Source organism: Stegostoma tigrinum, chromosome 2 (assembly GCF_030684315.1).
Source record: "Stegostoma tigrinum isolate sSteTig4 chromosome 2, sSteTig4.hap1, whole genome shotgun sequence".
In the NCBI taxonomy this organism is placed as follows: Eukaryota; Metazoa; Chordata; class Chondrichthyes; order Orectolobiformes; family Stegostomatidae; genus Stegostoma; species Stegostoma tigrinum.
Window position 1 is genome coordinate 28,931,286 of NC_081355.1, and position 21,558 is coordinate 28,952,843.

At 41.2% G+C, this 21,558-nt stretch overlaps 1 protein-coding gene across 2 annotated transcripts in view; it reads left to right on the plus strand.

Annotated features, from left to right (window-relative positions):
• LOC125460862 (doublecortin domain-containing protein 2-like) overlaps positions 1-21,558 on the plus strand; it is a 167,536-nt gene that overhangs the window by 61,655 nt on the left and 84,323 nt on the right. The window contains exon 7 of one of the 2 annotated variants that reach the window (XM_048548998.2): positions 4,115-4,304. The exons of the other annotated variant lie outside the window; for it this stretch is intronic. Coding sequence (XP_048404955.1) covers positions 4,115-4,304 — 190 coding nt within the window. The remainder of the gene's footprint in view (positions 1-4,114; positions 4,305-21,558) is intronic. 2 annotated transcript variants of the gene reach the window in all.

Genomic DNA, 21,558 nt, shown 5'->3' on the forward strand with positions numbered 1-21,558 from the left:
GCATTTTTAGTGTCAAAGTTTAAACTTCAGGGTTGTGATTGACATAATTTATTTTTAATAGGAGAGATTTTAGTCAACATTTTGTGACTTTTGTTTCTTGGCAGGAACAAAGTGAGCCCAATTGACAGGCTTGACCTCCAGTCAGCTGGGGAGCATTCCAGTGCAGGATGCAGCTGGGCACTTGTACAGAGAATACAGGGTTCGGGGATGACCTATGGAAGGATTAATCTCAGAAAAGGAATTTAACTTTAGCAGTGAGAGAACTTCATCTTTGACTCTAAAGCAGTTGCATTTTTATTGGGATATTGGTACCACTGACTGGTCCAACATTTATTGTTCATTCCTATTTACCCTTAAGAAGGTGCTGGTGAGCTGTTGAGCTGCCACCTTGACCTCCAGCTGTACTTGGGTAAGTGCATCCATCGTGCCATTAATAAGTGAGTTCCAGGACTTTGACCCTGCCACTGTGAAGGAACGACTATGTATATTTCCCAGTCTGGGTCATCAGTTGCTTGGAGGAATACTTGCAGGTGATGGTGTCCCCATGTATCTGCTGTCCATATCCTTCTAGATGCGAGTGATCATAGCTTTAGAAGATGCTGTTGAAGGAGCCTTGGTGGATTTCTGCAGTGCGCCTTGTAGGTAGTACATACTGCTGCTACTGAGTATCAGTGGTGGAGGGACTGGATATCTGCGTATGTGGCGCCAATCAGGTGGGTTGCTTTGTCCTAAATAGTGTCAAGCTCTGTTGTTGGAGGTGCAGTCATAAAGGGAAATGGGGTGTATTCTATCTAATTCCCGAGTTGAGCTTACAGAGAGTGGACAGCCATCAGAGAGTCAGGAGGTGAGTTGTTCACTGCAAGATTCCTAGCCCCTGACCTGCTCTTGTAGTCACAGTACAGATATGACTAGTCCAGATCAGTGGTATTCGCAGAATGTTGATAGCATCAGCAGTGTTGATGCAATTAAAGGTCAAGGGATGATGATTAGATTTTCTTTTGCTGGAGATGGTCATTGCCTGACACTTGTGTGGAGCAATTATCACTTGCCACTTGTCAGCTCAAGCTAGGATATTGTGCAGGTCTCACTGCATTTGACATGGATCACTTCAGTATCTGAGGAGTAATGAATGGTGCCGAACATTGTCTAATTACCAACAAACAACCCACTCCTGATGTTATGATTTAGGGATTGTAATCGGTGAAGCAGCTGAAGATGCCTGGGCTAAAGCCTCTACCTTGAGCAGCTCCTGCATTGAAATCCTGGAGCGGAGATAGCTGACCTCCAAAAACCACAACCATCTTACTTTGTGCCATGTATGACTCCAACCATCAGAGCTTTGTCCCACTGATTTCATTTTTGCCAGAACTTCGATTTAAGTGTGGTCTTGTTGACAAGAACAATCACTTGCACCTCAGCGCTGGGTTCAGCTGTTTTGTCCATATTTGAAGTAAGGTTATAAGCACCACTTAAGCGATTTGGGTGAGGAGAAGTGACAACATATGCTGGCTTTACACCTCCTGGGGATTTGTATTCTTTTTGCTCTTCTGTGCAGTGAGGGCAAAGCAATCATTTATGCCCATTTTTAGTTGATCCTGAGGAAAAAGTCTTTGTTGAACCATTGCCGCTCATATGATACAGGCACGGCCCAACAGTTAGAGAGCAAGTTCCAGTATTTTGCCCAGTGCCAGTGCAGGAACAGCAGTTATATCAGGATGATGCATAGCTTGGAGGAGGACCTGCAGGGAATGGTGTTCCCAGATTTCTGCCAGCTTTGTCCTTTGGAGTATTTGAGACCATGGGTTTGGAAGATGCTGCCCAAGAGCCTTGGGAAGTTGCTGCAGTTTATCTGGCAGATGATACGTTCTGCTGTCACTCTGCATCAGTGGTTGAGGGAGTGAATGCTGAAGGTGGGTTCTGTTGGAAAACCATTGATGGCAGAAAAAATATGCAGTATGATAGTCCACCTGGTGCTTGCAACCTACAAGGGTGCCAAGAAGAGAACCTTTTGTCTTAAAGGACAGTACTGGATTTTCAATCAAGTCCGTATAAATCCTTGGAGGCAAAAGGACGTTGTTGCAGCAGCAGGAAGTTGTATAAGATGATCAATAATATAAAGAATGAAAGACAACACTGTAGCTATAATTTACTGAATCCATTAGAGAATGATGACATTGTTTGGCAGAACTCTTCATCGAGCTAGATTATGCCTTTTTTTTGTTAATGGCATTGCTGATGGTGTACTCGAAGTTTGTTATGACATTAGGTTTTGAAATATGAGCAGTTGTGGCTAATTTAGTGGCTGTCAATACAAGTTAGATAATCACGTTTCATGGCTTCAAATATAACAGGCCCGAACATCTGCCTGTGCAAATCATAGGTCTCAATAACGCTTTCATTGATAAAGGGTTTCTTTTGTAATCTCTCACCAACAAGGTGATTCAAAACCAGAATGGGAGTAGGAGTTTAGGCAGGGATCCGGCAGGAAAGGAGAATGATAATCATTGCTGAATCTGATTATATCTTCAGACTTCCCTCGGAAGCAACTGGGAATGGGAATCCTGGTTGTCCAACTCCTTTGTCTACCCAACTGCTCTTCTGTCTCCTTTGGACTCTATCCTTTATCCTATTGTTTACTCCCTGCCCCAACCCATTCCCTTTTTTATGCATACAAACAGCCATTTTCCCAGCTATCATCAGTTCTGAGGAAGAGTCATTCGACCCGAAACGTTAACTCTGATTTTTTTCTTCACAGATGCTGCCAGACCTGCTGAGCTTTTCCAGCAACTTCTGTTTTTGTTCCTGGTCGCCCATTCCTTTTTCTGTGTTTCTAGGTATGTGTCACCAGTTCATGAACTGGAGTTAAATTCATTCATGTGAAGCCTCAAAATGGCGGGCAAGAAGCTTGCACAGCTTTCTAGTGAAAAATATGCCCTAGTGGGAGAATTGGGGCTGAGGGAGCAGCAACAAGAATAAATAAGAAAGATATAAACAGGTCACACAATTGGTGCCCGCTCCTAAGTTCTCTGAGCACCTGCCCCCCCTTTGCCCTGCCTATGACAACTAGTCTCCTGGATGTTCCCAATTCACTTGCATTGGTCCAAATCTGTACCACTACCTTCCCAGTGCTGTCCCATCCTGTGGCCGTCTCTTAGTTGTGATGTGATATAAGGCTCATTACCTGGGGCTAATCAAACTCCACCATTTGTGAGTGATGGGTTATAAGAGAATTTAAGTGTTGGCATTGTGGGGATGGTGGTGGGCATGGGCATGAGATTGGGCATGGACATGTGGAATTGTGGTTTCTTTTAAACCAAACTGTTGGAACAACCATTCCAGTAATGTACAAGGGTTGATTTGGCTTATTATCTGTTTGCAAACCTATAAAATACGGTGATGATAATATAAAAAATATTCTGTTATATTAGGTACGCACACATACACGTAAACTGAGTAAGCTTATATTACGTTGAAAAATTGTTGATTCTATTATATGATTACTCCAGCAGTTCAAATATCCAATCTTAATCTTTTGTGAGCATTGGAAACTAGTTGCCGTCGTTGTACTAGACCATAAAGTTGGTCTCTTATTAGGGAGAGATGTCTAAGTCATGATTTAACTTGAGGGTGACCACACCTCACACAAGAGGAGAGATTGAGAAGGAGAGTCCTTGACGGTAAACTCAGTATGAGAATTAAGCCCACACTGTTGATGTTACTCTGTATTGTAAATCAGCCGTCCAGCCAACTGATCTAACCAGCTTCCTATTGGAAACTAACTAGAAGTGCGGACCAGTTGGACTGAATGGTTTTGTTTGTTTCTATTCCATTGTTTTGGCCCTTGAATTATGCTCCATTATCATTATTTTTACTGAGGTTATGACTTCTGGCACTGCCCAACAGCTGAATAGCAAGTCTGTAAATTGCTTGGGCATGCTCAGAACTGCCAGCCACAGCCCCTGCTGTTTCTGAGCAATAGGCTTCCCTCAGCCTGTGCAGAAGATAGCCTTCAATAATTTGCATCCTTGTAGATGTAAATTTTTTTTATTGAAAAGCTAGTACAGATTCCAGTGAAATGACCATTGATTTCACTGGGGTTTGCTCAATTTAACAGGCAGATCGCCAAGTTCGTTCGACAGGGACCACAGGTGAAGTATATCCAATGACTTCACCACAGCCAGCAAAGAGGAAGGGAAAGAAGGAACAAGTGACAACTGGAGGAGAATCCGTGTTCCATGCAAAACCCATCAAAGTGAGGAATGTGAAGGAGGATATTGGAAACTCAAAACTTAGTCAGCACGATGGTAAGTTATTCTTTAATATTTTACATTACATTTTGTGCAGAGTTTTGTCACAGCATTCGAAGAGAGTCTCAGAAATTTAACAGTGCATGTACCAATCAAAGATAGCAAGAACTGTACATGTTGGAGTCAGAGATAACACAGTGTAAAGCCGGAGGAACACTGCAGGGCAGGCAGCATCAGGGGAGCAGGAAAGTTGACATTTCGGGTCAGGACCCTCCTTGAAAAAAGGGTCTTGACCTGAAATGCCAGTCATCTGGTGAAGGGTCCTGACCCGAAACATCACCTTTTCCTGATCCTCTGTTGCTGTCTGGTCTACTGTGCTTCTCCAGCTCCACACTGTCTTATCTCTATCAATCTATATATTTTCACCACAGCCACTTCTGTCACTCAAATTAAGTCACACTCACTGAAGCAGTAACATGTATGATGGAGGCAAATTGTGCTGGGGCAGATAATGGACCCCATCCATAAACAAGATTTATCTCCACTTATTATATATCTTGGTTGTCACTTTCTTGAATTCTCTGTCTAAAGGCAGGTCTGACCTATAACAGCATGATCTCCAACACCAGGTGGGGAAAGGTAGCAGCTCCAGAAATCTACCTGAGCCAGAATTGGGATTAAATCCCATGTGGTTGGCATCAATGTGATCCACACACAGCCATTCAATCAACTGAAACAACAGCCTCCTCCTGCCCTCCCCATCCCAGAGGAATTGAGTTGCTCTCGCAACGTACACTTTTAAACGTGTTTCAAGCCATAGCTGTGAATTGTGACAACGGAGACTCCAATTTCTTAACATCATATTGTTGACCAGGACCAATGCCCTCTCTTACCACCTGCTACTGGTGTATGTTGGAAATATTTGCAAGCTGATTCTTGATTTGTCTGTCCATGTCATGAATGTGCCCTCCTTGACTAATGGCCCTTAGAGGGGGACTTAAACCCAGAACCTCTGGATCAGAGGCAGTGACACTACCAACTGCATCTCAAGACTTCTTTATATCCCATACATTGGGCTGGATTTCACAATCAGAGGTGAAGCAATAGATTTTGCTGCTAACTTTAAAGAAAGCTGCCCATAGAGACCTAACAACCTAATGGTATGGACTTGCTTTTTCCTATTGCCAGTTTGAATGGGATGTTGAGCTAAATGATCTCCAGGTTTGCTCTCATCAAGCAAAATAAATGACCAATCACATTGCAGTATTTCTTACAGCCATCAAAGCAAGAAATTGAAAACTGATTAATTCCTTTGCTTCAATTTTAAGTTTTACAGTTCGTGAAATAAATGATTGGGACATGCACATGGGATTAAAATCAAACTAATGTATCATTCCTAGCTTGTATAATATGTTTAATGTGGTATTTCTGACAATACTGGAAAAATTTGATATTCAACAAATATACATCACACTTTCAGGGCTGGTCAGCATGTATAACAGTCATTATGAACTCAGCCCATTGTTAAAGTCTTCAGCTACACTTCATTGGGCACAGTGTAACAGAAAACGGGAAACTCACACTATCGTGTGATAGCCATGTTATTTGCTCCTTCTTAGCCTGGGCTTAAATGTTATTCAGGTCTAGCTGCATGTACAGTTTCTATGGAGTTACAAATTGCATTGAGCACGCTGTGATCAGTAAATGCCCTCCCTTCTGAATTTTGATTGCTGGGAAGTTCATTGATAAAACAGCTGAAGGTGGTTTGGCACAGGATGCTTTCAAGGTTGAAATGATTATCCTGTATTCTTCCATACCAGAGGAAACTTTTTCTCGCAATTTTTTTTCCCAATTGCTTCAGCTTCAGTAGGGGTCCTCGTTGTCAAACGCAGCCAAATATTACATTAACTTCAAGAGTAATCAGTCTCATCTCACCTCTGGATTTCAGCCCTTTTGTCCAAGGCTCTAATGAGATCTGGAACCAAATGGTCTCGGAGCAACCCGAACTAAGCAGGTTATTGCCATGGAAGTGCTGCTTGATAACATTGTCAGTTACACCTTCCAGCACTTTTGGTGATTCACAGTGCTCTGATGGCATGGTAATTTGCTGGATTAGATTTGTCATGCTTAGTGTGCACAATCTCCTGCCTTGCTGGGGAGGTACCAGTAATGTAGCTGTACTGGAACAGCTGGGCTTGGGATGTGGCTAATTCCGGAAAATGTCTTTTGCAATACATGCGGATGCTGGCCAGGCCCTTGGCTGTTGTTAGATCCAACACACTCAGCTAATTCTTCTGATCATGTAGTGTGAATTGAATTCATTAAAGACTGTTATTTGTGATGTTGGAGACCTCAGAAGGAAGTTGAGATGGATCATCCACTTGTCACTTCTGACTGAACTGACACAAACATGTCAGCTTTCTCTTTTGCACTGATGGGATTGGTTCTTCCAACCTTCAGGATGGAGATATGTGGAAAGAAGCCTCTTCTTGTTCGTGGTTTGACAGTCTACTATAATTCTCAAATGAGTATTGCAGGACTGCAGAAAATTAATCTAATCTGTTGGTTGTGGGATCACTTAAATCTGTATGCTGCTTTTTCTGTTTTGCACCTCCTGTCATCCTGTGTTGTAACTTCATCGGGTTGATGCCTCATTTTTAGTATGCCTGATGCTGCTCCTGGCATTTCTTCTGTGCTTCACATTGAACCAGTGTTGATTCCATGGTTTGATGTTAATCATAGGGGAGATGGACCTAGTATGCAATTACAAACTATAGTTGAACACAAGTCTCTTGATGTATTTGCTGGCCAATATCACCTCAAGAATGATCAGTTCTGAGTTGCTAGGTCTACTCTGAATCTATCCTGTTTAGCACAGTCATATTACTGCACATGGTAGAGGGTTTTCTCTCTTTTGAAATCTGAACTTTGTCTCAACAGTGACCATGATCAATGGGTATCCTGCTGGTACTCTTGTAATTAGATGAATCTATGATGGCTAGATTGGTGAGGATGAGGTTGAGTAAGTTTTTCCCTCTAGTTGGTTCTTTCATCATCTGCTGTAGACACAATCTGGCAGAAACTTCTTTCAGGACTCAGCCAGGTTAGTTAGTACTGATGCTACTGAGCTACTCTTGGACATTTGAAGATTCCCATCCAGAGTACACTCTGTATGCTTGTTACCATCAGTGTCTTTTCTAAGTGTTGTTTAGTCTGGAGGAATGGTCAGAGAGATGATAGAATCCCTACATTGGGCTGAATGGCCTGCTTCTACATGGAGTGCTGAATCATCAGCTGAGGGTGAGCAGTAGGTAGACATCAGAGGCTTCTTTGCTCATGTTTGAATTGGTCCTATGAGGCATCATGGGATACACACTCAATTTTGATGGTTTCTAGTGCCACACCTTGTTGACTGTGTACCACTGTAGCAGTACCTCTGGTTGGTCTGACCTGATGAAACATTTTGGGAAGTCCTCAATGGCACACTTCTGGTGAAACGCTGAATCGTGCACAGTAACTTCTGGATTTAACTGTTATGACTGTGGATCTGTGGACTCCAGCAGTTACTTTCAGTTTCTGAAGAGCAGTGACATTGAGTCATTATATCACTGTTTGTGAGAGTTTGCTGTGCAGAAATTAGCCCCTTGTTTTCTCCATTACATCAGGAATTACGCTTCAGATGTGCTTAGTTGGCTGGAAAGTACTTTCCACCTTTAAAAACCAAATCTTCCAATAACACAACTCAGCTGCCTTATCTCTTTCCCTCTTGCTGTATCAAAGTCCTATCATTTACTTTGGTTCTCTTTTGTGCAGTTCCCTTCATACATCAAAATCCTATTTACAAGTGGTTGGTCTCTTTACCTATCATGTAACGCAGACTTGAATATACAAGTTAGTTCATAGTCCATATCTTGAATTTTATTTCATTGCTGCAATAGTGACAATTTTCAGGAAAGACCAGGACATCTTTGTTGAAAAAACTGCTAGCATTTTCAGAAAGCCTTTGTAAAAGACTGAAAGAGACTTGTGTTGTATCATGAAAAATATTCAGTGAAATTAAATATCCCTTGGAACTTGTATTTATGTAGCATCATTCATGGCCTCAGGATATCTCTGTCATATGGAGGACATGTATTAAAGGAAATACAGTTGCCAATTTGTGTGCAGCAAGATCCCACAAACACAGATCTTCTGACTGTTATCTTGTTTGAGGGGTAACTGTTGGCCAGGACACCAGAAATACTGTCCTACAGGTTGGAATAGGAAGAAATTATTGATAATTAATGCCCACGTGAGGGGTCAGAATAGGCCTTGACTTAATGTGACTTCAGAAAACTGAGTCTTTCAAAATAATGTGAACTGGCCGTATGCAGGTTCCTTTCCCCATTGCTTTCCAACCTGATTATAGTAATCGTTTCAAGGTTATAGTATTGTTCCAAGTCATCATATAATTTACAAACTTGTAGATAGTTTTCTTTATCACCTTTGTCATAGTAAGAAGTAACGTTATGAGTGTCAGCAGTCCTGGCAGGATTTCAATGTTAACTAGTTTTAACACAGACCCTTACTGTTAATAACCACCCTGCACCAATGAGAACAAAACCAATTGCTTATCCAATTCAAGCACTATTTCATTACGTTCTATTTAGTGAAGGAAGATGTGTGGAGAATTTTATTTTAGGTTTAAACTTTGAATGTTCTGTCAGAAATAATTGTCGGAGCAAAATGCATACAATGGCAGGTGGTAAATATTTAAAAGAAAATTGGAAAAGAATACTAAATAAGCGGTAAGGGCAGGAGTGGAAGATGAATGATGGGATCTTTCCAGGAATTAGCACAGACACTTTGGACCAAATGACCATATTCTGTGTTTTAAAATTCAAATGAATGCCTTTAAAAGATGTAGTATTGAGATTCGTCTGAAGATGGCAGTGAAGAACTGTTAAATGTATTGGAGACATCCAGGACTGTACATTTGCAAGCAACTGTGAATAATATTCTGAAAATGACAAACTAGAAGTTAACATTTGTGATTGATTAGAACATTCATCTTGCTTTCCTTATCTGAATATTTAAAAATTTTATTATTTCTTTTAAAATCTGCTTTCAACACCATTTGCTCTACATGTACTTGAAGTGACCATGGTACCTCCAAGACCAGGCAGTGCTTGCATCACCACACACTGCTGACCTTGCAGTTGAGTGCAGAATTGACCAAGACAGATGGCAGGCACCCTGGGCACAGTCTCTAGCCGTCGCCTGAAAATGTGTTTTCAATCAATGGCTGAGGCTGTGTCTGACAGAGTACTGAAGTGAAAACAGCTGGGATGGTTAGTTTGGGGGACTACTGTGCCGCTGCAGAACTTTAATATTTAATTCCCTTTGCTGTGTGAACAGCTCATAATCATTTTGTGTGCCCCTGTTCAGCTGCTGGATGGGGGTAAAAGAGACCTCTGATGGAATGCAGATAAGAAAACGGGTTAGTGAGGCAGAGTGAATGGTACGATGTTAGGTATGTTTTCAGTCTCATTTGATAAATCTACGTAAACACCTTATAAAAATTTGGAGGGCAGTGGAAATGCTTGGAAAGAATACATTTAAAACAGGAATGGGCAAGGGAGCCTGCTATTTTGTGCTTTGAAAGTCTGGCTGGTAACTTTCGTGATCTGGATATGTGCCTCAGAGTTGCTGGTATGTTTAGTTAGATGCCAAATGAAATTGAAGGTCTTTTGTGTCTGTGGGGAGAAGAAGTGTCCTTTTAGGCAAACACGTTAGGTAATGGTTGCCATTGGTGATAGTGACATTGATTTATATTGACAATTCAATTTTGTGGGGAGAGTGCAGTGGGAAACCTACTCCCATCCTTCATCTACCGAAAGCATTTTCATTTTCTTCATGGAAATCAATTGTACTCCTTTCAGACTTTTAAAATGTTACATGTCATAATTAATATATTTAACTGCATTTGTTATTGTATTATAAACTTTGTAAAAAAGAATTGTGCCCTGTGCTTTTTGTTAAATTCTTAGTTTAGACAAAAACAGAGTCCTTTGGTAAGTATTTTGAACCATGAACTTCAGTGTTGTGGAGAAATCATAGAATTCACAGAATCATGTATCACAGAAGGAGGCCCATCATGCCTGTGCCATTTTGAAGAACTTACCGGCTAGTCTTTTTCTTCCCCACAGTCTGTAAAGATTTTGCATTAAGTATAGACTCAATATCTTCTAAGGTTTTGGAAAAAGAAAAGAGGAGAAGTGGCTGGTGAATGGGAGTAGTCAATTTGCCTTTTCAGGGCCTGACAAAGGCAGAAAAGGTCAAATTGCCTCCTCCTGTGCTGTAACTATTTTATAATTCTAAAATGAGGCCGAATGCATAGAGGTAAGTCTGTTTAATGCTTGTACCTATTTGCCAAAAATAGTGAGCAAAGGAAACTGTATTCTCAAGTTTTCAGAATTCCATTTTATTTCTACAATGCAGCTGCATCTCCTTCACACACTGCAGAAAAATGGCCTCTGTGTGTTTCATGTACAATATCATAAATTGGTTTATAAAGAATGTCATCAAATTAAAATTATACTCACCTTTCAGCCATTTTTAAAATGTCTTGGACAAGATCATTGCAGACCTACAGTTCCCTCCGTAAAGGGTCATACTTTTAGCCCCAGCCAATGGTCTACATTCTGTTTTGTTCATATTAAATGGTCCCTGACGTATGCAGGTCTGTACCTCATTGTTTTTGTATCCCATTATAGTTAATCATCACTTCTGCTTTCTTATATTAAGTCAGTTTTAAAACCAGCTGGTTTAATTTCCTTGCCAATTCTACAGGCTTTTTAGCTTTTCTGGCTAAATTACTCCTCTGAAATACTGAAAATCGGATTATATAATCCCTGTTTACCATTTAAAAGAATTTGAAGAGATTTGTGCGGCATGGTCTCTTGCCTTAAAAATGTATGATCAAACATGGATTCAACATTCCTTAAATCAGCATTGGTAATGTCCTACAAAATGCTTTTTAAGCATTTTCTTCCCTTGTAACATTTGCTAGCTGACCTGTGTTTTTTTTATTCGTGCCTCATTACTTCTGACAGCATTGGAACTACATTCACTATACTGCTACCATAAGGGACCATACCACTACAGCTGCAGCATTGATCTGAAGTGTGTGAAGTCAGACTTGGAGACAAAACTGATGCTGTTTCAATCCAAGGTAGACAAACAGGAGGGTGGAAGAACACAGCAGGCCAGGCTGCATCTGGAGGAAAGGAGCTGTCAACATTTCGGGTATTACCCTTCTTTAGGACTGGATGTGGGGATAGGGGAAGCTGCAGATAAAGAGATGGGGGGGTAGAGGTGGAATGGTGCTGTTTCAATCTGCTGCTGCTCCTGTTTCGCTTTGTTGTTAACAACTTTGTACCAGTGTAATGCTTGCAGCATTAAAAATGTACCTTAAAAATTGTTAAGCAAAGCAACATAAATTTCTTCACCCAATTACTTGAGATTCTGGAATGTATTGAGCTTGGTTCAGGTTCAGGTACACCTTCAACATTTGAAGGTAACTTTCGTATGTTTGTGCTTCACAAAAGCCCATGCTCCGCAGGCACATCACTGGAATCTGATTGTGAAGTTTACTTTCCCTGTGGAATTTTCCATTCAGGAACTTTTATGGAGAGAGAATCCTGCAGGGCCCTAAAGATGTTTTTGGATCCACTGTGCCTGAATTCTTGATCGTAAACACCTAAACCACTCAATCTTTTAGCAGCTTGAATCATTTTTCATTTTGATTTCTTGCTTGTGTTAAAGATTTCCCAGCCAACTTCAACCTGGCCTGGAGAATTCATGTATTCACTTGTGAAACATTTGACGCAGTAGACATTTCACAAAATCACATAGTTGATAGAGAACTGAAGGGGATGATTTTGGCCCATTACATTTGCTTTAAAACCAGCATTATGACATTCCACCATTCACCCAACTTTTCCCCAATCCCTCCACCACACTTCCAGGCAGTGCATTCCAGTGGTGAGACACTTACTGCGAAAAAATTCTTGCACTACATTTGCTTCATTTGCAAATCACTTTAAATCTGTGTGCTCTGTTATGAACATACAAAACCTTAACAGAATCACAGAATTGTTAGATATTGTAATAGTTTCCTGATCATTCATTAGTATTTCCACAATAGTTAGACCTTGAATAACACTGAATATGTTTCTTTCTTCATAGCAAGATAGAATTTTATGATACAGAAGGAGGCCAAATGGCTGAATCTGCTAAATTGAAGACAGTGTCCAATTTAATCCCACTCTCCTCTTTCTTGTTGACCTTCAAATGTTGTCCGTTCAAGTATACAGCCAATTTTCTCTTGAAAGATCCCGTTAAATCCCCTTTTACCACCCTTTGAAATAATGCATTCTAGGTCAGAACAAAACAAAGCGGTTTGAACAAAGTCTTCTCATCTCACCCCTGGTTCTTTTCCTAAATGTCTGCTAACTGTGCCCTTTGATTTCTAGCAATTCATCCACTAATAGGAATTTCTCCTTATTTACTTTGTCAATTCCCTACCAAATTCAAACTCCTCTAAATCACCAGTCTATGAATTTGGTTCTGTTAGCAACAGCAGTTTATATTTGCACAGCAGGCCAGTTTAACATAAAATATTCCCAACATTACAAAACAAAAGCTGGCATAGAGCTTCGTAAGGAGATATTGGGTCAGATGAGCAAAAGCTTTGTTAAAGAGTTCGAAGGAGTATTTTAGAGGAGCAATGTGAGGTGTAGGTTGCACATTACAGAGCTTAGGGCTGAGGTAACTGAAGTAAGGGAAATGGATGACGGCAGGTCAATCAACATTCCTTTTCAGCAAGGGAGTCACTTAGTTGGTATAAATATTGAAACGATTGTTTAAACTGGAACAGAGTGTGAAATTTTCATAAAGAATGTCTGAGTGTGAAGTTTCATTTCAATAGTCAGGCCCTACGATTGAGCTGTGTTGTTACAAAACCTGTTGTGTTCCCCTCTTCGTTTTCTTCAATCTTTCAGCCAACAGATTGGATTTATGAACTGTTTGAGGCTTTGGTGTTTTGGAATCTTTTGTTAAAGCTGGCTAGCACTAGGTTTGAAAAAGAATAACTAACTTGTCTTTGTTTTTGTCGCGTTTCTTTGAGGGTTTCTCCCTGCAAGGATCAGTATGTTTTCTCGTGCCATCTTTCCAAACGTGCCTCATTGTCTGAACACCGTGCCCTTATGTCACCCCACTTTTCATGTTCTCCCACTCCCTGTAGGGAGTGTTCTCCCACTCACCATGGATGGGTCATCCTGGAATTCCTGGTGCAGGTGCCATGTGTACAGGCAGTTGCACAACTTGTTCATTTCTAGCATACTATAGCTACCAGCACATTGTGTTTTATTTGCCTCTGACAAGATAGGCAAGGGAAAATTGGCATCCTGCTTTGTGGACAGGGACCCAGTGGTCCAGATGGATGCGGTAGTGAGGACCAGCAGAGGAGAGCATGACACCAGATGCTGCCATGCTGGCTTGAGCTTGGGTTGGTGTGATGTCCATTGTTTGAATAAAGGCTCAGCAGTGTTGGAAGAAGGTTAAAGATGTTCTCTGCTGTGTCTAGTTAAGTGCCACCATCTTCTCATTGCTTCCCAGGCTCATGGTTTACTGTTCTCACCATTGCATGCAACATCTTCCCTCACTTGCTCTCATTCACCTCCTCAGATCTTTACATTCGTAAGCCTGCATAGACTCTGCACTGCCTATTCATTCAGTCAGGACACTTAATCACCCTTATCCAACCTCTATCAATCCTGACAGCTGTATCACCCACTTTTTTTTTACTCAATCCCTTCCCCCCAGGAGAAAATGATTCATAATAGGATGAAGAGCACCAAGACAGATAGTGGAGCACCTGATATTTGGCCCCTCATGCCTTACAAAGAGAGGATTCTGTGAGGTTGGAGACTGCCCACATGGTGATTCAGAAACATCAATTTCCAACCAACAAGTAAGAAGCATTACCTGTTGCTGTGCCATTTTCTCATTATTGCCATTGTAGAGTATTCCTAATGGGCTTGAACTTCTGCCCCTTGTTGGTGATGCTTTCTCTCTTTCGTTTCCTGCAGTCACTGATAGCATCAACACAGTCTCGAAGTCCAACACGCCAGCCCCACAATACACCACCTCCTCCACCTCTGAGAAGAGTACATAGAATCCTCAGATGCACCAGCAAGGCTGCCTCCTGACCCTCTACTAGCTCTGATGCTGCCACCTTGGTCAACGTTTTAGCTACATTAGAGTCACAAGCTTGGGCAGCCACCCCAGTGCAATAGGTTGAGGAAGAACCGCCCAGGTTGTGGTACTCAGAGGACATTCAGAGACCAGGCACCTGCTCAGCCCCAGGCAGGAGAGTACTCCATTGTGCTTCATCAACGTACACAAGCAGACAAGGGAGCAGCAGGCAGGCTTGTGAGAGACAAACAATGGGAAAGCTGATGGAAATGTTACAGGACTGCATCAGTACAGTTTATACCATGTTGCCTCTGGCATTTGAATGTCTGGGTGCCTGTCTGGACATGTTGAACTGCAAGGCTCAGTGCTGTTAACAGCTGCTGGATCTATGCATTGCATGTGCAATCCACTGCTGAGCTCCAACAGAAGATAGCAGGGAGATGATGGATCTTGACCTCAGTTTAGTTGCCCCTTGCTCACAAGGAAACAGGACAAATAGGCACAATTCAACCCACTGCTCCCCCCCCATTATATTGTGTGAAGTGCAAGTAAAACACTGCTTCACCTGGAGGGTATGTTTGGGCCCTTGGACACTGAGGAAGTATTAGATAAATGGGCAAGTGTTATACCTTTGGAACCTCCTCTGCCTGGCTGAGCTTGACCTCACCCTTTACAACTTCTCTTTTAACTCCTCTTGTTTTCTTCAGTCAGAGGAGTGGCCATGGGTGCCCACATGGGCCCTTGATATGCCTGTGTCTTCATGGGGTACATGGAACATTCCTTGTTCCAGTTCTATCCCAGCCCTCCCCCACAACTCTTCTCCGATTTGTCAATGATATCATTGCTGCTGCTTCCCTCTCTTATTCTGAGTTGGAAAGGTTTATTGATTTTGCTTCCAATTTCCACCCTTCCCTCCATTTCAACTGGTCCATCTTTCATTCCTCCCTTCCCTTCCTTGACATCTTTGTTTCTATTTCTGGGAATAGACTGGTCACTAATATCCACCATAAATCTACTGACTCCCACAGTTACCTGGATTATACCTCCTTGCACCGTTTCCTGTAAAGACTCTGTTTCATTCTCCCAGCTTCCCCTTGTCCACTGCATATGTTCCAATGATGCCAATTTTGACAAGACAGCCACTGAAATGCCGACATTCTTCCTCAACCAAGGATTTCCCATCATTGTTGTGGACGGGGCCCTCAATCAGGTCTGACCTATCTCCCTCACCTCGGCCTTCACCGTCCCTTACCCTTCCATAACAGCAATAGGGTTCCTCTTGTCCTTACCTTCAATCTCATCATCATCCTCATCCAGAAAATCATTAGCCACAATTTCTGTTACCTCCGACAAGATGCCACGACCAGACACACATTCCTGTCCCCACTTTTGTCCACCATCTGCAGGGACTGTTCCCTCCTGGACACCTCTGTCCACAGCTCTTCCACATCATCCGCGTCATCTCACCCTGCAATTTCTGAAGGTATAACAGGTGCCCATTTTCCTCTTCCCTCCCCAGCATTCAAGGGCCCAAACATGCACTTCACCTGGAAAGTCTCACACGATCTGGTCTAGTGCGTAGAGTCTAGGAGTCTCTCCCAGTTTTTTGTGCCCCTTTCATCAGTCAATTGTCTCTCTCCTGGATTTGAAATCTACCAATGTTAATGGTGAAGTTTCGAATCTTAAAGTAAGTCAATGAAACAAAACTTGAGTAACTACAGTCCTATTTGTCATACAGCGTAAATGACAAAATAGCATCATTGTTCAAAGTGAGCAAAATTGACAGCTACTAGCCCAAAGAGTGTTATTGCCCTTGCCAATGTTGTTATCTGTGTAAATCAGCTGGATTCAGAAATGAGAATTAATTAAATGATACTGGACTGAAGAGGTCAGTGGAGTTTGATAAAACAGTGGAGAAATTATTGGAGAATTGAAACCACCTTCTCAAGTGCAGAGATTAAATTTAATGTAGATGTAACTGGAAAACTTTTACGTATTAGAAAGACGATGGGGGTGGGTTGTATTTATGGATAAATTGCATTGACTTAGTTCAAGAAGAGACTGTCTCAGACTGAAGACTTTCCACTGTGGTCGGGGTGCACCTTGATATTTTTATGGTCAATTCTGATCATTGAGTCAAGGGAAATATTCAAGACCTGGAAGCAGTGTAGCAAAGAGCTGTGCAGTGATTCTAATCCCTTGTGTTAGATGACCAGGAAGAAAGCCTAGAAGAGAAACTGATGGTCTTCAACCCTGCGAGTAGGTCAATTAGAGAGACCTTTGTGGTATGTAAGCTGCTAAATGGATCAGGAAACATTAATCCTGAACATGGTTGCAAGTTGTCCATAATAAAATTTATTTGTAACCTGTCTGGACATGTTATGACATATCTTCAGGAAAGATGAGCTATCTATCCAGATAGGGATACCTGCACAATGCCACATGACATCCTTACAAGTTAGCCAATTATGACAGAAGAAGAACACAGTAAAATGTCACATTCAGCCTGAGAATTGTTGGCTATGTTAAAGTGATGTTATGATTACTTAACTTGCATTACAAAAATAAATGATTTGGTTTGGAGAGCTTGAGGCTTCATAATGCAATTTGAAGTTAATTTACTTTAGAAATGTAGAAAGTGGTTGTGCAGTTGCTTTAATTTTAATTTATTCTGTTTAAGTTCATCAGAAAAATAAAACATCTCTGTTATCCATCTGCTGTACAAAAGGTAAGGGCAATGCTGAAAGAATTTTAATCGATTTTATAAAATTGTCACTAAAGAGATTTCACTGGTGCAAATAATTATGAATTGGGAACATTAGTTCAGTTAGGTGGTTGGGGATTTGTAATGCCTAGATTTGCGTTATACTGTTATAAATCTACATGAACTAAGTGATGCATAATAAGCAATCCGAACTTTCCGAGGTAACAGCAAATAAGCTTAAAGCTGTCAAAAGCAACATACCTTAATTATTAATGGAAAACAGAGCTTTTGATGCCAGTATGTGTAAACATTTTGCCTGTATTTTTCAGGAAGGCGTAATATAATCATTTTTGAATCCCCTACTCTGACTTTATTACCTGGGAGCTATTAAAGCAAACAGTGGACAAAATTGGAATTCTGGGAAGGGATTGGGAAGTCTGTGTATGCAAATGTAGTAGAGATGGATCAAGCATGGGGAAAAGTGACAAGGACAACCTTAAGCCAATTGGTTCTCAGTTGGAAAGCTCAGGGAGACAGTATAATCTATAAAGAATCTATAGCTGGTAGCTGTGAAAAGTGCTGTATAAAATATTGTTCTGCTTTCCTAAATTGTGATCTTAGCAATTGGATTTTGGATTGTTTTGTCATGAGAAACCAGGAATGCACTCAATAGCCCCATGCAAGGACCATATGTGAATGACTCCATAGGGAATAATGTAGAACTGAAGCTTTTCTGATCTTACATGCTGATCAGGAGGTGTGTGAGCCAAGAAATCATTGTGGGTTGCTTCCATGCTGTGTATCCAACTGCTGCTGTACTTCCTATCCTCGATGCTGGCTGATCAGCATCTAAGGCCAGAAATTAAACTAATATACATTACTTCCTTTGGAACTGATGTCAACTATGTGGTGAAATTTCTCTGCAGGGAGGGAGCAGGATTTAAAATCTCTAATATCTTTTGATGTTGAATGTTTTTCTGTTTTAGCTTTATAGCATGATCAAAAAATGTTGGAACCATGCATGTACTAAATGTGCGAAGATTGATGCTTGCTACACATTGCCTTTATATTGACAAATTTGGAGCATTCATAGTCCAATCCATTTAAGTATTAATTCTATTACTGTATTGATGTGTGTATGTATCGCACTTGGGATTATAAAGTGGGCTGATTGATCCTAGTGGCAATCTCTCATGAGGGCGAATGCTTCATTGCTTCAATCACGCTGCTGTCCTACTTGCCCAGATATTTCACAAATGGAGTGGATTATTACATTTCGACTTGAACCTCTCGAGTTCGAGAAAATTGGTGAGTTGTTTTGTTGTGACCTGTAGTGACACATTGAATGGACTCAGCTGTTGATAAGGCATAATTCATTTTAACTGGGGTCAGCTGTAAAATCTTATCCATTATTGTGTAATGTTGGCGGTGTTTTTATTTTAGTACACATCTAACAACATTTGTACAGGAATGGAATTTTGACCTGTCCCTTTGGAAACCTCCATATAACAGAAAGCAAATTGACGAAAATAAAATGACATCATGTTGTGAAAATGCCATTTTCTATGCTATTTTGCTTATGCGTCTGCCTCAGGACATTCCAAGACATTGGACTGCTGTCCCATTGCATGAAAGCACTGACTCGTAATTCTCACAACTGAGCATGCAGCAGATCTAGGGGATCCTGCCCCTGCTCTGGATTCAATATGTTAGCTTGGCAGAAGGTTGATGGTGCTAGACAAAAGTCTGTCTCTAAACCTTGCCGAGGCTACACAACAAAAAATAATACAAAGAAGACTTCACCCTTAATGAGTGGAAAAGACACTTCATACTTACTCCAGCCATCAAAACATGTGCTGCAGATGATCTCATCTGGACCTCGCCAAGGTTCTATGGCAGCATTTCCATCATCTTTCACTAAAAAAGGATATTAACCAATCAACTCATTCACTACTTAACTCTCAAACTCTGCCTGTAAGATTTCCAGCTTCTTTAGCTGGTTAAATGCTGCAAGTTGTCTGCTTTTGCCTTGCATCATGTTTGCAATCTATCAGTAACACTTCATTTATGTTAAGTGGAAGATTGGTAGCAGGTCTGGGGAGGTATGAAAAAAGATGACTTGGAGTATGTATGGAAGAGAGAAAGGTGGGAATGAAAGGGCGATTTATGTGAAGGCAAGAAAGAGGAAAAACACAAAGAAATGAAGTTTAAAAAAAGTAACAATTGAGGAAAGCCAAGAATCACTTCACCGGCTTTGTGAATGAGCATCCCCCAGAAGACAGGAGATGTCCTGTGCATCGATAGTTGCAGTGTGTTTAGCTTCGTTCACTATTCTTCCAATAAAGATGCAAATCATGCCAGCATACAGAAGACCTGGATAATATTTAAGCATGAGCAGGCAAGTGCCAAGCAATGCAATTCATTCACGTGTTAGGTAATGACCATCTAAACCTTGAGAATCTTCCAAAGGGCCCATTCCCAGCAATGCCTTGGAAGTCATCATTGGCTAGAAGCTGAACTGAATCAACCATATAAACACAATGGCCACAAGAGGCAGAGACTTGGCATTCTGCAATGGGAGCCACAGTCCAAATTCCGGTAGCCTCGCCATCATCTGCAGAGCTTAAATCACGTCAGGTGTAAAACAAATCTTTGCTATGATATGGCAAATAACATTCAGAAGTTAACAATAATTCAGAACACATAGGTTACTCAATATTTGGTTGCATTTCCAGCATCTCCACCACTCTCTCAATATGTACAATCTGCAGAATGCACTCCAGTATGTTGTGGTGAATATTTTGACAGCAGTTGCCTTCCCTTCCACTTCTGCCACTGAGAATTATGAACAGCAATGTGGGGACTCTGCTGCCTCCTGCGACAGATCACCTTGACATGGAGCATTCCTTCATCGAAAGAACACATCTTTGGGAACAACATCAGCTCAAGGTCTTGCGACCACCACTTTGCCAGTGTGGCTTACCTGAAAAATGAAAAGTGCATCTGAGAAATGAAGAGGAGAAAGTAAAATGTTGAGATTTTTCTTCATTCAGAGACTTCCCTGTAACAGGAATAGATCCGAGCCCAATAGTGTTTGTAGAAGCCACATGTTAAGTATTCAGGTGCAAACATCATTGCTGCATTTCAGACTAGTGGTGCCACACATTAAGGATTAAATTGGATAGTTCTGGAAATTGGGCACAGAATTAGCAGTCATTCAATATGCAGGCAGCATGCCAATTCTTCATGCTGTCTGATAATTAGCATTTTGTTTTGTAGCTTGTGCTGTACTGTCCATTGACTAGACATATCAGTGGGGTTTTGATATTGATGATAACTTAAAAATTAGCTACTAAAAGTTAGCCCACACTACTTAATACTAGGTTGCACCTCTTTTATAGTGAGTTGTATTGAAAATAGAGAAAGTGCAGGGAGTTTTTCTGCAACTGAATTGACCTGGGGCGAAGGTGAAAAATAGTTGACTGGAAGAAAGTTTTCAGATACTTCACTACACTGGCTTCTTTCCAGGCGGTCCTTAAGATTGCAATGAGAAGGTTTTGGGAGAATTTTGTGTCAGGAGGTTCATGCCCAGGGTGTAAGAAGTGTAATAATCCCATGAGTGGTCAAGGCCAACAAATGTAAATTTAATCGCCATAACTTTCACCATTAGCTCAATTCATCACACCCATATCAGTAATCATCAATTTATTCTTTCGGTTCCTGTTGTATTTCCCCTTCTTCACTTTTAGCATCTTCCCTTGTTGCTGTTCGAAAGAGCTGGTTTCTCATGATGGCAAGGATGTGCTGCATGTAGCACACCACCATAAATCTTCAGACTAGCTCAGCAAATAAAGATTCTTCCAGAGGATTTCAGTCAGTAAAATTACCATTTCAGTACCAGTGATGGTCTGATCTTACAGATTACATACAGCAGTTTGGCTTTCACTGGACGGGTGCTACTTGCATGTACATGGGTTGCAGGTTAGTGTCAGAAGCCATGTTGTCAGTGGACAGTCCTTGTGTCTCATTTGTCTCCCTCTGATATACTGCAGTTGTTAAAAATAAAACTGGCACAGGGGACCAGTTGTCACAATGAAAGCTACTTTACTTCATGTTCAGCTGTGAGAGCCCAAGTTTGGAGTTTGGAGTTCCAAAATGGCAGCACCAATACCAAATTAGCTCTGCAACCACAATAACTGCTTGTGCTGCCTACTTCTGGCAGATGTTCAAGTATGCTCGCAAACTGCTTTCCCAAAATAACATCTGGCGCACTTCACATCAGAAGTTTTTGTAGATAACGTGTCCATCTTTTTTTTAGAACCCTGAGAAGTCTTGTCATTCCTGAAAGATGGTTGGTACTGACCCCAT